At 47.5% G+C, this 15,678-nt stretch overlaps 1 protein-coding gene across 19 annotated transcripts in view; it reads right to left on the bottom strand.

The window, feature by feature from the left end:
* ank2a (ankyrin 2a, neuronal) overlaps positions 1 to 15,678 on the bottom strand; it is a 71,119-nt gene that overhangs the window by 43,878 nt on the left and 11,563 nt on the right. For 5 of the 19 annotated variants that reach the window (XM_078080019.1, XM_078080021.1, XM_078080031.1 and 2 more), the window contains exons 3-29: positions 11,657 to 11,755; positions 11,097 to 11,195; positions 10,889 to 10,987; positions 10,625 to 10,810; positions 10,167 to 10,190; positions 9,132 to 9,233; positions 8,752 to 8,850; positions 7,806 to 7,904; positions 7,456 to 7,653; positions 7,070 to 7,168; positions 6,875 to 6,973; positions 5,504 to 5,602; positions 5,141 to 5,338; positions 4,951 to 5,049; positions 4,699 to 4,797; positions 4,378 to 4,575; positions 4,049 to 4,147; positions 3,700 to 3,798; positions 3,515 to 3,613; positions 3,311 to 3,409; positions 3,116 to 3,188; positions 2,389 to 2,515; positions 2,190 to 2,268; positions 1,997 to 2,100; positions 1,645 to 1,680; positions 584 to 808; positions 343 to 441 (exon numbers count right to left, since the gene is read on the bottom strand). In XM_078080019.1, coding sequence (XP_077936145.1) covers positions 343 to 441; positions 584 to 808; positions 1,645 to 1,680; positions 1,997 to 2,100; positions 2,190 to 2,268; positions 2,389 to 2,515; positions 3,116 to 3,188; positions 3,311 to 3,409; positions 3,515 to 3,613; positions 3,700 to 3,798; positions 4,049 to 4,147; positions 4,378 to 4,575; positions 4,699 to 4,797; positions 4,951 to 5,049; positions 5,141 to 5,338; positions 5,504 to 5,602; positions 6,875 to 6,973; positions 7,070 to 7,168; positions 7,456 to 7,653; positions 7,806 to 7,904; positions 8,752 to 8,850; positions 9,132 to 9,233; positions 10,167 to 10,190; positions 10,625 to 10,810; positions 10,889 to 10,987; positions 11,097 to 11,195; positions 11,657 to 11,755 — 3,035 coding nt within the window. Of the gene's footprint in view, positions 1 to 342; positions 442 to 583; positions 809 to 1,644; positions 1,681 to 1,996; positions 2,101 to 2,189; positions 2,269 to 2,388; positions 2,516 to 3,115; positions 3,189 to 3,310; positions 3,410 to 3,514; positions 3,614 to 3,699; positions 3,799 to 4,048; positions 4,148 to 4,377; positions 4,576 to 4,698; positions 4,798 to 4,950; positions 5,050 to 5,140; positions 5,339 to 5,503; positions 5,603 to 6,874; positions 6,974 to 7,069; positions 7,169 to 7,455; positions 7,654 to 7,805; positions 7,905 to 8,751; positions 8,851 to 9,131; positions 9,234 to 10,166; positions 10,191 to 10,624; positions 10,811 to 10,888; positions 10,988 to 11,096; positions 11,196 to 11,656; positions 11,756 to 12,746; positions 13,064 to 15,678 lie in introns of those variants that run through there. The other 14 variants (XM_078080024.1, XM_078080033.1, XM_078080034.1 and 11 more) reach the window with 10 other exon arrangements.

The raw sequence follows: 15,678 nt of genomic DNA, 5'->3' as shown, positions 1-15,678 counted from the left end.
ATTGAGTTTAAAAATAGCAGGTGCATTACATGCCTGGTAAAAAAAAAAGAAGATATTAATGAAAAAGGCAGTTGAAAAATATTCAAACGCAACGAGATAATCAAAATCCAACTAGATTGGGGATTGTTTCTATGGAGGAAAAGCATAAGGATACCACAACACCACAAGGTTTCAGACAAAGAAACAGGGGGAGTAAAGAAAAATAAACTATTGAATATCATATCAGGGAAATAAATAAAGGGTGGAAAAAAAAAAAAAGAATTAAAAAAAAAAAATTGAAAAATATGGATGAGTATGTAACCAGTTCCGGGATGGGAGGCTCTCCCCCAACCATGGTCCTACCCGAGGAACTTGGTCCCTGGAGGACCCAGCTGCAGGATGCGACTGACCAGGCTCTCACCCTCATTTAGAGGGGGCGGAGCTGTGGGAAGGTGGAGCTTACTGATCCATGCGCAGCACAGAGGAGGAATGAAGAAGAAAAGATGAACACACCACACAGTGTAAACGCACTCGCACAGACAGACACACACACACACATACAAACAGGCACACACACACACACACATTTGGCAGACACACTCACCCCAGGAACTGGGCTCCAGTGGGTCCCACTTCGATGACGCGACCGGCCAGCCCCTCACCCTCCACCATGGGGGGCATGGAGGCCAGACGGTGTCTCTTCACCAGCCTGCACGTCACCCGCGTGGGCGCAGAACACTTCCTCGGCGGCACAATGATCCGCAGGCCGTTGTGACGGCAACCGCGCATGGCCCCGCCCCTGGCGTCTACCATGAAGCTGACCAGGAAGCTGAGGGGGGGAAAAAAAAAAAAAGGGGCGGCAAGAAGTCGGCAAATTGTTTCTCTCTTTACGATCGGGGGTTAATAAATGCAACGCTTCTGGCACACATGTTAAATCTGCTGGTCCTGAGCCTCCATGCAGAACGCGCGAATGCCATTGCATCCAGAAGGACTCTTGCTATAACAATCAGCATATCGCAGCAGGTTATAGGTCATTCCAGCCACTTGTCTTTCCGGGTCCATTTGCATTTCATTTGTAAGCCAGGCAAGCAAAGAGGAGGGCATTGCACAAGATTATGTCGGGGTAATCTTGTGTTTTAAGGAGCAAATATGTTTTAAATATCTGGTATCTTTGGGCAAGCAAGTGTTTCCAGTGATGGTCGAGGTTTCTGTCTGTGAGACGTTGACACGCGTCAACTGATGATCAGTGCTTTAATCCTGCTTGAATGACATTTTCTGTTTTAGTTTAAATGTCACTATATATTTGAGAACCATTCTTAAACGTCAGCTTTATCCCTCAGGGACTATCAAGTTCAGATCAAGCTGTAAAAAAAATCCCAACTGCCCCACGTCATTCTCATACATACATTGCTATTATATAAAAGGTAGAAAAATAAGAATACTATATTTGGTCTTTGTATCGGCGTGTGCTCAAGATTAAAGAAGTCTGATCTACATCAAGGAACCAAAACACTTGGTTAGACAATCACTGCCGAGCAAACCTTTAAATATGGAAATGCGAAGTGCATAATGGAGTCATGCAGACGGACAGCCGGAGGAGGGAGGAGACATTTGAACGGCGCATGAGCAGCGAGACCGTAGCCAAAATAAAGAACAAAGAATCACCTGCTGTTGTCATGGTCTAGGCACGGAGAGGAACGGCTAGAAGCAGAGTACAACAAACCATCACACACACACACACACACACACAGGCAAGAAAGTGCACAAAGAGGCAACACAACAAACAAAAGAAAAAAAGACAATAAAGTAAAAGTGAGAGAAACCAGACCAGAGACAGAAAAAAGACACAGAGGTAAAGATAAAAAATTAAAAAAACGCGGATGTGAAGGAGTGAAAAATAATGACTCATTCGATCCTGTGACAGACGGAGTCTCCAATTCACCAATACATGATTCTCTAGTGTCACGTTTACACTAGTGTGAATGTTATGTGTGTGTGTGTGTGTGTGTGTGTGTACCCGGAGTGCAGCAGACTGGAGGACAGCACCACGTTGTCGAGGTGCTCAGCACCCCAGCTCAGACGGAACGAGTCCTTGTCGTGTTCTCTGGACAGCGCGGACACCTGCGGAGCGGCAAGCAGGCCGGTTTGGGTCCCGAACACCGGCATGTTCCGAAGTAAGCCGCGCACGTCCTGCAAAGCTCCGTCCTTACCTGGTGGCTCGTCAGCATCTCTTCAATGAGAACTCCGTCCTTCTGACAGAAGCTTTGGTGAATTGGGGTGAGCTGCGGCCTGTTGGGAAAAAGCCGGTTGGATTTGTATGTATTTTTACACGTCGCCTCCGGCAACACGTGCGCTGTCATTTATCAGCTGTGGTTGTTCGGTGTGAGGATGTGTGCGTTTGGTCGAGACCTGTCCAGGTTGTGGCTCATGTAGCTGAAGCTGTCCAGGTAGTGTCCAGGCAGAGAGTCATCACCCAGCTCTCGGAGATCCTCCGCTCTCAGGTACTCGCCTCCATCACCCGTCATGGTGTCCTCGCCTGGGGACAAAGACGAGAAGGATGGACAAAAAAAAAAAAAGAAGACCAGGAAGTTCTGTCTCTTCTATGAAATCCTGCTGCTCGGTTCTTTGAATTGTGAGAACTTTCAGTCTTGGGGCCATTTTTTACCAAATATGCAACACGTTTTAAGATAAAAACATAGAAACCTCCTGGACAACGGTTGTAGGGACCTGTCAATCAAAAGATAAAGCATACTCTGCTCTATTTGACTCTAAATAGACCATCAATTACACAATAAACATCATGCTGTATAGAAGAAGGCTAGAGACCAGAAGTGAATAAATCAAGTGAGAAGTAGATTGTATAGTTGAGAAAATCAATCACGCATGAGGAGTTGCGCCCTGATGGCCATTAGAAATAATCCAATTCCACAGTCATCTGGGACGATGACTTCTTCCTGCCCCAAAGCTATGAAACATACAGCTTTTATAGCCACGGCTGCAAAACCACATTACCCACAACACACTATGCATAACTAAACAGCTGGCTGATGATGGGGGAACCTGAACACTTTGCCAGTTCTTTTTTTTTACGTAAACAGGACGTTCTTCTTCTCTTTTTCTGTATGAAGAAGCTCACCTTCTTCATCGGACACGTCAAGGATCTCAGTCATGGTCTCAGGAACGTTGAGCTTGTGTTTCTCTGTGACCGTCTGACGGGACCATTCACAGTCACGGGGATGGAAACAACCAGAGAAGAGAACACTTTATTCATTTTTGGGGGGAATATGTCACACAAAACCTACTGGTTCGTCTGAAGGTACCACCGGCTTACCGTTGTGGTAGTGATGACCTCCTCAGTGACCACTTTCAGTGTGTCCACGACAGAGATGTAACCCAGGCGTTTGGCAATAGACAGAGCAGTGTTTCCATTCTAATGTCAAACAAAAAGACAACATTATTCACGGGACACAGAAACGACGATTTAACTTTGCATTTTATTATTGTGAATAAAGTAAAACATGCATTTGTATCTTACCACTGTAGTGGCATTCGGCTTGGCGCCATGCTGCAGCAACATATTGATGATGTGTGTATTCCCTTGTTGTGCTGCCTGGTGAAGGGGTGTGTACCCATTCTGCACGAAGAAAGACCACACCACTGAAACATCACCCATTTTAAGCTGAGCCGGTGGTCCGACACTGACTGACATGTGAATCCTACCTTGGTTTTGGCGTTGACACTGGCGCCCTGCTGTAACAGGAAGCTCACCATCTTGGCGTTTCCATAGTGACAGGCCACTATCAGAGGGGTATACCCGAGCTGAAGAAGAAGAAACGATGAAATGTAAATGCACCTGCTTTCTTTTTTGTGTAGTTGCTGTGTATACAAAGCTACAAAAAAACAACATAAGAAGGTAAAGCTCCTAAAAACGGAGATACTGTCATGCTTCCTTTAAGCCAGTAGGTGGCAGATATGCTGCATTTGTATATTTGTATTGAGATTCCTTACCAGTAAACACAACACCCTAAAAATACCCTTGTATTAATTAGTGTTAACACACAAGTTGTACCTTAGTTTGCTGATCCAGGTTGGCGTCATGTTTGGCCAACACTTCTGCTGCACTGACTCGGTCCTCCTGGGCGGCGAGATGCAGCGGCGTCAGTCCGGTCTGCAACATGCAAAGCACGGCGCTCCCTCAGTGTCTTTGTGTCTAACTGCTTGGCTGAATCACCGGATTTCTTTAAACCGCACAAGGAGTAATCGAGGCGTGACAGAAAAACCTGTAAACCTCAACCCCTGTCGCATATTCTCAACGTTTGCAAGATGTATAACATGCGTGTCTGTGCTTCTGCCCCTGTGAAGATTGCCTTGTGGTGTTTCTGTGTGTGTGTGTGCGACCTTGGTGGCTGTGTTGGCGTGAGCTCCTTTGCCCAGCAGCAGGCCGGCCATCTGGGCGTGTCCCTCCTGGGCCGCCAGGTGCAGAGGGCTGACCCCCTGCTTGGTCAGAACGTTGGTCTCCGCTCCGTACTGCAGCAGCGCAGACGCGATGTTGGTCTGGTTCTTCTTGGCGGCGATGTGGAGAGGAGTGTAGCCGTTCTGGAGATCCGGGGAGGGTTAGACGCAGTTAGTGCAAACCGTCGCTTAAAACAGCGGGTTGATCCCAGGATATCTGCTACGGCAGAATGCGGCGCGTAGTGCGAAAGTCTCCGACGTACTGACCTTTGCGGTAGCATACGGCGATGCCCCTTTATCCAGCAGCAGCAGAGCTACTTCTTGGTTGTCATAGTGAGCGGCTACATGCAGCGGAGTCAGGCCGTTCTGTAGGAAGCAGGAATTTCATTGAATGACTGAAACTGTGGTGATTTTGTGGAGTTTCTCTATAATGAGTCTGTTTCAGAGACACAACGGTCCTGTATTAACCTCACACTTTGTCTCTATTCAAACAATGTGGAGAAATAAGTCCCTGGTCACCTTGCCGGCATCATCGGGGAGAGCTTTGCGTTGAAGGAGAAGTTTTGCTACATCGAGGCTTCCATACTTTGCCGCAACGTGTAACGGAGTGAATCCTTTCTGCGGAAACAAAAGGGAGAACGACGTTCGTTTCAAATCTGTTTTTGTTGTAAGAATCTTGAATCTTTCAGGATTTCTGTTGCGTGTTCACCTTTGTGGCCAGCGAGTGTGAGGCTCCGGCCTCCAGCAGCACGGCGGCGGTCTCTACCTGGCCCTCCCTGGCTGAGATGTGGAGGGGGGTGTAGCCGTTGGTGGTGGAAGCGTCCGGGTGAGCCATGTGCTGCAGCAGCAGCTGGACAATATCGGTTTTCCCCAAACGGGACGAAATGTGGAGGGGAGTCTGGTCCTCCTGGGGTTGAGGGACGAGACGGCAGAGAGATGGCTTGAGGCGGTTGTGTTAGAAAAGACCGCATCGCGAGGCGACGCGGCCCGTGAGCACGCGTTCACCAGTTGGAGGGTGAAATATTGCTGCTCTGTGATGAGCAGAAGGAACGGATGAGTAACTCTGACTCACCCTGGCTATGGCGTCCACCAACGCTCCGTTCCTCAGCAAACAGCGAACCACTTCCATCTGACCTGCGCGTGCTGCCATGTGGAGCGCCGTCTCCCCACGCTGGTATACAGAGACATTAAGAGGCTGAAGGAAACACTCTTGGGGTCGCACTAGGAAAACCGACGGCTGAAAAAAAATACTGAAATGCAAATTTGCTTTATGTCAACCATGAGATGTTCTTTGGTAGAATGGAGGAGAGAGGAGAGGCGGAGCTTAACAGTGAGTGGTCCAAAGAGGAGGAGCTTAACGGTCAACTGGTATAACACGCATACACACGAGAAGCGGAGCTTAACAGCTTGTACGCACGGACAGAAGCAGAGCTCAAGTAGGAAGAAACAAGTATGAGAGGCGGAGCTTAACTGAGCTAGTATATTTCTATATGGAGAGGCGGAGCTCAACTGAGATGGTATATTTCTATAGCGAGAGGCGGAGCTTAACTGAGATGGTATATTTCTATAGCGAGAGGCGGAGCTTAACTGAGATGGTATATTTCTAGAACGAGAGGCGGAGCTTAACTGAGCTAGTATATTTCTATATGGAGAGGCGGACCTCAACTGAGATGGTATATTTCTATAGCGAGAGGCGGAGCTTAACTGAGATGGTATATTTCTAGAACGAGAGGCGGAGCTTAACTGAGCTAGTATATTTCTATATGGAGAGGCGGACCTCAACTGAGATGGTATATTTCTATAGCGAGAGGCGGAGCTTAACTGAGATGGTATATTTCTAGAACGAGAGGCAGAGCTTAACTGAGATGGTATATTTCTATAAGGAGAGGCGGAGCTTAACTGAGATGGTATATTTCTATAGCGAGAGGCGGAGCTTAACTGAGATGGTATATTTCTATAGCGAGAGGCGGCGCTCAACTGAGATGGTATATTTCTATAGCGAGAGGCGGAGCTTAACTGAGATGGTATATTTCTATAGCGAGAGGCGGAGCTTAACTGAGATGGTATATTTCTAGAACGAGAGGCGGAGCTTAACTGAGCTAGTATATTTCTATATGGAGAGGCGGACCTCAACTGAGATGGTATATTTCTATAGCGAGAGGCGGAGCTTAACTGAGATGGCATATTTCTATAACGAGAGGCGGAGCTTAACTGAGATGGTATATTTCTATAGCGAGAGGCGGAGCTTAACTGAGATGGTATATTTCTATAAGTAGAGGCGGAGCTTAACTGAGATGGTATACTTCTATAGCGAGAGGCAGAGCTTAACTGAGATGGTATATTTCTATAGCGAGAGGCGGAGCTTAACTGAGATGGTATATTTCTATAGCGAGAGGCAGAGCTTAGTAGAAACAAGCGGAACAGACGATTTGCCAGTACTCACAATGTTACGGACATCTGGAGACGCTCCACTCTGCAGCAGAAGTAAAACGATGTTGAGGTGGCCCATGAAGGCGGCTACGTGGATCGGCGTCAGACCAGACTGGACAGACGGAGGCAGAAAGATGAGCATGAAATGCAAAAGTGTTCCGTGTTTACAGGTGATGTTGGCGGCGACGCGGCCCGTTGAGCGTCTCACCTCGGTAATGGCCTGAATGGAGGCTCCGTATTTGACCAACAATTCCATCACCTTAACCCGGTTCTTCTTGCAAGCGATATGGAGAGGAGTGAAACCGTTCTGGTAGGAAGGAAAAGAAACTGATAAATACTACAGAGGAGGAAGAAAGACACTTATTCGTGCCCCATTATTTAATTCGTACATGTAACGGAGGAGCATTTACACAGAAATTAAGAATAAATAGGTAAATGATCATACGTTCACAGGATGACCGTATGACTTCTTTTCCACTGTTGGGTAGTTGCCTCACGCCTGACTAATTTTCCTGTGTTTCATTTTATCTGAGACGAATGAAAGGAATCCTTTGCTAACCCTGCATCATCTACCTCCGTGTGTGAACCCCTTACCAAAGCTCTGATATTGGGATTGGCCTTCTTGTCCAGCAGAAGCTTGGTGACTCTGTAGTGGCCGCAGTGAGCAGCGACATGCAGCGCTGTGAGGTAGTCCAGCGTGACGTCATCCACCGGCGCCTTGTGCTGCAGCAGGAGCTTCACACACTCCACGTGGTCCCCCTGGGCCGACATGTGCAGCGGCGACAGTCCGTTCTGTGTGAGGACGCGGGAGTAGATGCAGGGGGACACAAGAAGCAACAGGAAGGAGATGAGGAAGACATGGCAGAGATGAGACGCGAAAGGAGGGTAAAACACAAGCGCTTGTGCAGAGAAATACTACTGAGCTGATGCCACGCGGACGCTACCTTGGTTCTGGCTAAGATGGGAGCTCCTCTCTCCAGCAGAATTTCCAATGCTGGGTCATGTCCACTTCTGGCTGCGCAGTGCAGGGGGGTCAGCCCGTCCTGCGCGACAATCACACACGGACGTTAGTTTACTCAACGGGTAAACAATATTCCAATCTATTAAATAAAAAAAGGCTATTGATAAACGTAGACTATTAAAAAGGGACGGTTCACACCACTTTCCTAGTTTTGGAGGCATCAGCTGTAGAGGTGTCTGCCTTTGACAGCCAGCTTGAAATGCTCAAAAAGGATCTCTTGAGAAATGATGACCTATTATATCAGTAAAGTCCAAGGACCTTATGGCAGGACATTTTAAACTATTTTGTCAACGTGCCCTGGAATATGCAAAAGAAGTCCTCTCCAAATCTAGGAGAGTCATAACTAAACAATTTAGATCCATCCATCCATCCATTGTCAAACCGCTTATCCTGCACACAGGGTCGCGGGGGGGCTGGAGTCCATCCCAGCCAACTTCGGGCGATAGACGGGGTACATCCTGGATTGGTCGCCAGCCAATCGCAGGGCAACACAGAGACACACACCCAGTCACACTCACATTCACACAACTACGGGCAATTTAAAGTCCCCAATTAACCTGATCCCCAGAGCATGTCTTTGGACTGTGGGAGGAAGCCGGAGAACCCGGAGAGAACCCACGCAGACACGGGGAGAACATGCAGACTCCACACAGAAAGGCCACTGGGCGGAATCGAACCCAGGACCTTCTTGCTGTGAGGCGACAGTGCTAACCACCACGCCACCGTGCCGCCCCACAACAATTTAGATAACGATGCTAAATAGCAATATAAGTAAGTAAGAAAATATGTATTTTGGATTAAGGGATTGATGATTAAGGGGAACCTGCAGAGTCATGTTTAAAATCTATTGTCCAGACTTAAAGTCTCACCCTGGTTTTAGCATCTATCTGACCACCTCGGTCCAGCAGCAGCGCCACCATGTTCGTGTTGCCTCTCTTGGAGGCCACATGCAGAGGCGTTATCCCATTCTGGCAGGGAAACAAGGAAAGTTATGGGAACGAAACCATACCACAAATAGTTACCTTTGACAGTGATGTATTCAACCTGCAGCTAACTTCACGGACCAATCTCAATAATGCAACCTGCAACTACGATTCTAGTTAATAGAGGCCAAGATTAAAAAAGGAAGCTTATATCATTTACATTAAAACACACAGCTTTGCACGCTTTCAAGTGGAAACACAAACGCCTTATTTTAAAAAGACAGCAGAAGACAAAAAGGTCTCGATTTGTGAAAATGGGGCGATACCCTGGCTGTGAAGTCCACAGCGGCTCCTCGGTTCAGCAGCAGCGTGGAGACATTCACGTTGCCGTAGTGAGCCGCGATGTGCAGAGGGGTGAAGCCGCTCTGCTTGAGATGGAGAAGCGAAGGGAAGGAGAGATTGAGAGGAAAAGGACCAAAAACAAAGGAAGAAAATGTTGAGGAAAAAAGTAGCGTTGCAAAACAGGAGCAAAGTAAGATGAAATGAGATGGAAGACAGAAAATAATAAATGAACGCAAGAAACAAACTTTTTTTGTGGCGTTTGGAGGATAGAAACCTGACTCTACTGATGCAGCACAACGCATGCTGAAAAAATAAAAACTACACACATTGGTGTACGAAGAAGCATCAAAGGATTAACATAACCTCAAAATAGCACAGGCAATATATAATGCATGCCCAAAACACTGCGCTTCTACCATGCTCGCTAAGAAAAACCAAGTCAGACACTTTTTGATCATCAAAAAACATAAACAAACATACACAAAGCAACTGCACACTGATGTGAATCGGCTTGGACAGACAAATGGATATTTATACATGTATAAACACGTATCTATACTACACAGTTAAGTGGGTTTACTCCTTACCTTCCCATTCTGATAGACACGGTGCAATTCAATTAAGAAACAGAGTTAACTTAAGGATCAACAACGTGTTTCAGAGAGGAAAAACAATGCTGTCAAGTACACATGCTGCAGGTTAAGCACAGAAGAAGCAGTTAATGACAAAACAAAGTGTGATCGGTGTGTGATTTCAGTCAGTGTAAGGCTAATACATTTCAAAGAGAGAGATTTATTAATTCACAAATGCAATAAACATCATCTTCTGGGGGTACTTTGTACTTTGCTCAGCCATGCAGGAGTGTGGTACGGAACTGTCAGCTGCATGCATTCATTTTAATTGACACATAGTTCTGACATGCAGGACATCTTCTGTCCTCGTTAAACGGGGGGACGGTTCAGGAGAAAAGAGCTAAATGATGGTCAGAACTAAATGAAGAGGTGATGGAGTCTGTATACCTCTGTGGTTCTGTTCACCATCATCTGGTTGGGACGCATTGAGAGGGAGAGGGGAGAAGGGGGAGGAGGGGGGGGGGGGGAGAGAGGATGTAGGGTTGTTAGGGGGAAAGGGGTTTAGCACGAGATTCACAGAAAACACAGGTCACACAAACGGGAAAAGGAAAAGACGAAGACGAAGGAGGCAAACAGCGAAGGCCTCCGAGAGAGGCTCCGCCCATCAACATGACCACGATCCTGAACGGCAGGCAAGTCATCGGGAAAATAAACTAAACTGTCAACATGAAAAACGATCCATTCAGTCAAATGCATCATTGCGCACCTCCTCTCTGCCTCTCCCATTTTGTAACTGCACTCTCCCCCTGATTGCTCTTCCTATTCCTCCATCACGTATCCCATCTTGGAACTCCGCCTCCACTACCTCCCCCCCCCCCCCCCATTCATTTCGGCCCTTTCGTCACCTTGGACTGGACGTCGGCGTTGTGGTCGTTCTGGAGCAGCAGCGCCGCCGACTTGGTGTCGTCCTTGCGGGCGGCGATGTGCAGAGCCGGGAGGCGGACCTTACCCTTGGTGTCGTGCTCCAGCAGCAGGGAGACCACGGAGTTGTGGCCCTGCTGGAGGGCGATGGCGAGCGGCGTGAAGCCGTCCTGGGAGGAAAGCGGGGGGGGACAGTGAATACCATTCAGACTTTAGAGCAAAGCAAAGGAAAGCAGCGTTATTCGTACCTCTGTTGCAATGCTTTGGTTCCCGTCATTTTCCAGCATGTATCGCACCACCTCCAGGTGATTCTCCTGGGCCGCCATGTAGAGGGGAGTGAAGCCATTCTGGGGAGGCCAAGGCACACGTACTTACACACACACACACACACACACACACACGTAATGTACGATCATGTCAAACGTTGGACTTCATTTGATGACAGCGACTTCCCACCTGTGACTGAGAGTTGACGTCTGCGCCTCTCTTCACCAGTAGTCGGACTACTTCTTTTTGTCCGGCCAACGCGGCAATGTGGAGGGCAGTGTTTCCTTTCTGCAGGAGGGAGAAAAGAAGACTTCAAGGTACGAAGGCCTTTGGGCCGCTCGAAAAGAGAAGCAAACATCTAGTTTTACTTCTAAAAAAAAAAAAACTAAACATACAGTATCTTGCATCCGTGAATACAAAAGTCAAAATTCATGTCGATCCAAGGACACGTGCAGCCGTTGTTGAGCCGGACACATTAAACGTCGCGTGACTGACAGCTTGCCGAGTAGCTTCACCCTTCCACTCGCTCTCACGCCTCCTTCTCCACCAGTGAAGACCGAGCATCTAGTAACAGTTTTTGAAAGATTTTGTGTAACTTTATCCTCTTCGAGGGCGGCGCCAGACCTTCAGGTCGCAAATCAAGTTTCAAAGTTCTCTCCATCTCCCTCTCCTTCCCCCGGTCACTCAGCTGTCACTGTCATCTCCGCTCAGCTAAAGTCGATAAGCGCCAACGCGACATGAATGTGCACCTTTGTTGGGGAGTTGACAGGCGCGCCTCTCTCCAACAGTTCCTCCACCAAATCCGTGTGGCCCTCCTTCGCCGCCAGATGAAGAGCGTTCAGACCGTTCTGGGGAGGAAAAACACGGGGAGACACCGACGTGAGGACACAAACATCATGGCGGTGCAATAGTCCAGTACGCACACTACGATTGTGGAGCGTGGGTGATGAACAGGCAGAAGGCTCGACCCTTCGTGATGTTATGAGGTGTAGAATAACACTGTATTCCACGTTAGAGACAACGATGGTAAATGGACTGTGCTTGTACGTCTTTTGTAGTCCTGCCATCACGGGAGAGGTGCCCCATCATTTAGCGAAAATATGGCTGATTTCTGGCTGAGAAGAGCTCAGTTGCCGAAAATAGGCGCCTGTCCCAGAAAGGACATGTAGGAATTTTAAATCCTGTATCTCCAGCCAGCGGGTGTTTGAGGACGACACCAAGAACCTCCTTCCTCAACCCCAAGACTCTGCACGAGACACCGGCCGCAGGAGAAACAAGTTAAGAAACCTCCAATTCTTAAAGGGCTTCTTTACCTGTTCAAATAAGTAATTACATATTTTTTAGGTATAGTCTCGTATTATTGCACCAATCAAAAGAAGAAATTATATATACATATTTATATATACACACACATACATATATAACTATATACATACGGTAGTGGATTCATTTATTTTTGAACTCTCGCCCACAGAACACACCTGAGACCTTTATTGGAGCAACAACACCCAAATGAACCAAGCGCTTTCCAGAAAGACACCGACGAGGCGATGATGCAACACATTAGTTTATACATTCCCATGACCATTGGAATGAGTGAAGCCCTCCCCTTCGATCCGACATAACTCTCCACCTGCCGTCCCACTGTTCTCCACCAGCTACAGGCTACGCACCGTATTATCCCGATGTTCTCCCACTACTCTCCCTCTTTCTGGTGTGTTGATGCTCACACACACACACACACACACACACACACACATGCAGAAAACACATTTTCCTCCGAGACGGACACGTAGGAACACACACACACACACACACACAGAGAGGCGGATGATTCACCTCGTCCTCCTCTTCGTCCATTCTAAGCCGGGTCTCTCTGGACCTCGGAGAGTATCTTCACGTGTGACCTTGTTTTTCGTCCCCCTTCGCCTTTTTAAATGGTGCTTTCAACCGGATTTAGAAGTGATGGGGCTCCAACTATCTACAGCGGCGCTCTTCCTCCTTCCTCTAACCCACTTTGATACAGATCCAAACTTGGGGCTCTCGCTGCCTCCTTGCAGAGGAGGAGAACTGTGCCGGCTACCTCCGACAGCTCTGCTGCCACTGATGTAGCGAGTCGTTGCTCGCACCTCGATTATTGACTACTTCCTTCCCTCGCGCACGTACGGCACGCACTCCCTCCCTTTCTTTCTTTCTCGCACTCTCTCCCTCCCTCCCTCCCTCCCTCTCTCTGTCCCTCCGAGTTGCCAAATACCAAACAGCCGAAAGGAGTGTCGTGTTTCTGCAGCGTCATAGAGGCTGGATGTAGAACACGAGACACGTACAGAGAAACACGGATCACATTTAGAAGCTGCGGAAAATGTCAACATTTTAAAAAGTCCAAGTGGGTCACAGACGTGACTGTAAAAAGGGTACTAATGAAAGCCACGATCACTCGTGTCTTTATGCAAAAATGCACTTAACCTACTTTGTTAACTGTGTCTGTTGGTAAAGAAATACATTTGAAAATCGTACAATAGAAGAAAAAAAAGAGATTGTTTACATTTTCTGTGAAGTGTGAGTCAGTTTATCATCAATTTATACGACGTAAATGTGAACCAGCAGAATTATTTTCATTAAAAAAATAGGCCTCCTATTAGAAAGCCAGCTGGCTGTAGCACAAATGACACGAGTCATGCTATCTGGAGCTAATGAACATACTTGGGTTTCCATGCCAACGCTTCCAACGCCATCCTCCCAGTAAACCATACATTGTATTTTTGCAGCGGTGCCGGCAGGCGACGGTGTGTGTATGTGAGGCTAGAAGCTCTTTGCGGCGGGTTGAACTCGGCAGAAAGTGTTTTTTCCCCCTTTTAGCCGTCGCTCCTGTAAACTCACTGACACAGCAACAATTATGCAATCTTATTATGGAGTTTAGATCACATTTCAATCGTTAGACATTACAGGAGAGACAAGCAAAAGCCACCACAGACTCACACACGCACGCACCCGGTCGCACAAAGCTGATCCAAATCTCCTCTCCGGCCAAGTGAAAGCCTCATTAAGCTAATGGACGTCCCGCCCCGGCGCTGTGATCCCTGGCAGTTCGTGGTGCTTCCTGGCAGGAGGGATTCTGTTGAGTCCCGTCCAACGCAGATTAATATTCACGTCCCTTTGACCCGCCGACCTTTGTTATAATCACACGTGGTAATAAGTGGTCGCGTACATTTGCAGTCTTTGTTTTTTATAGGCCAAAATGTCAATGAATGTTAGGGAGGGAAAAAAAGAGGAAAATATTGCATGTGCGTGCAGATTAAAAGAGTAATATCACTCATGGCGGATTAGCTTTTGGGTAGATTAGAGGTCTTTCATTGTGAGGACGTGGAAACAAACCTCACAAAGTGCCGCTGCCTAAAGACTGGGGGGGTAAAGCCATCTGTCAACAAGGCCTTTCATTGGTCTCCCCAGGGGGACGTCGCTGTCGGTGCCCTCGCCCTGCTGCTGCTTTCCAGGATCCGACTCTTCAGTCGTTCAAGATTCCTTGGTGGCGTTCCAGCGTCTCTCGCTGCCTTAGTACAACCGCACAGACATTACTCCACGGAAAATAGCAATTAGTCTCACTAATACCATAAAACACCATACGACAAAGCAGCATCCAGAAAGCTTTTTCCTCCAGTGCTACTCAAGCAGGAGCTGCAATGGCCAAATATATTTTACAACTATGTGTCCTTGCCATGAACCCGAAACGTATCATCTACCAAGGAGGCAGCTGATGGAGGAGCAGCAGAACAACGGACCGTAAATACGGCTTAAGCTCATTACTTTTACCAGATGTGGAGTCAGGAAAGTTAAAACTATGCAGTAATGAGGACCTCGTGTTCTAATGTCTTTGTGATCTTGACGAGAGCCAGTTGCAAGTAGCAGACGGACGCACATGAGACAGATCTGCAGATCCTGTGTCTATAAAACACGTTTTGGTGTCTTCAACGTCGACGGAGAAGCTGTCAGCACAGTGGTGCAAACGCTCCCATCGCAAGTAAAATAAAAGACAACTTTGAGTCTTTTGAAGACTTTATTATTGGTCCATTAACAAAAGTCTCTACAGTTCTCGTTCTACAACAGAGCGCAGGTCTCTGATGAATTTGATTGCGATCCCAGACCAGACTGTATAGCACGTATGTTATATAAGATAGCTGGGGCACATTAAACATCTGCATGGGTTTCGTCCTCACTATCAGAGAGAGAGACTAAACTGGGGTTGGGACGATCAAGGGTTAAGGTTGATGAAAGATTCAAAGCAGCGTGTCGTTTGGACATCTGCGCCAAATAGCTGAAATATCGCACACTACTTAGTAGCAGCTACAAACAGTGTTTTATCGTAGCGTTTTCACCGTGCTAATATTCATAAAACAACTAAAACATATCCCCAATTTGTACTCCGGTACAAACCTTAATTGATAAATGAATCGTTGCTTTCCATTACAAGAGCAAACAGTTTGGATTAATAGAATTTCCCGTGTGTCGGCGCTCTGACTCTACAGACAGAACTGCCACAGGTAACGGCTCTATGATTCAGCGGAGTGCTTTTCCCTCACACGATTTTGATCCACTCATTTCCTGAGGAGCAATTTCGCTGCTCATCGCAAGTGACGTGATGCGTTAGAATCATCACCCGGGCCTCCTGCCATCACTCCGGTGGTTGTGGAAATTGGTACCTCCTCGAAATTCCATTACGGTTCAAACGGCAAAACACATCTGGGGCATCTGGCGCCATCGGCCTGAGAGCAACACG

This window comes from Gasterosteus aculeatus, chromosome 9, assembly GCF_964276395.1.
Source record: "Gasterosteus aculeatus chromosome 9, fGasAcu3.hap1.1, whole genome shotgun sequence".
In the NCBI taxonomy this organism is placed as follows: domain Eukaryota; kingdom Metazoa; phylum Chordata; class Actinopteri; order Perciformes; family Gasterosteidae; genus Gasterosteus; species Gasterosteus aculeatus.
This window is presented reverse-complemented; position numbering and strand designations above follow the sequence as displayed.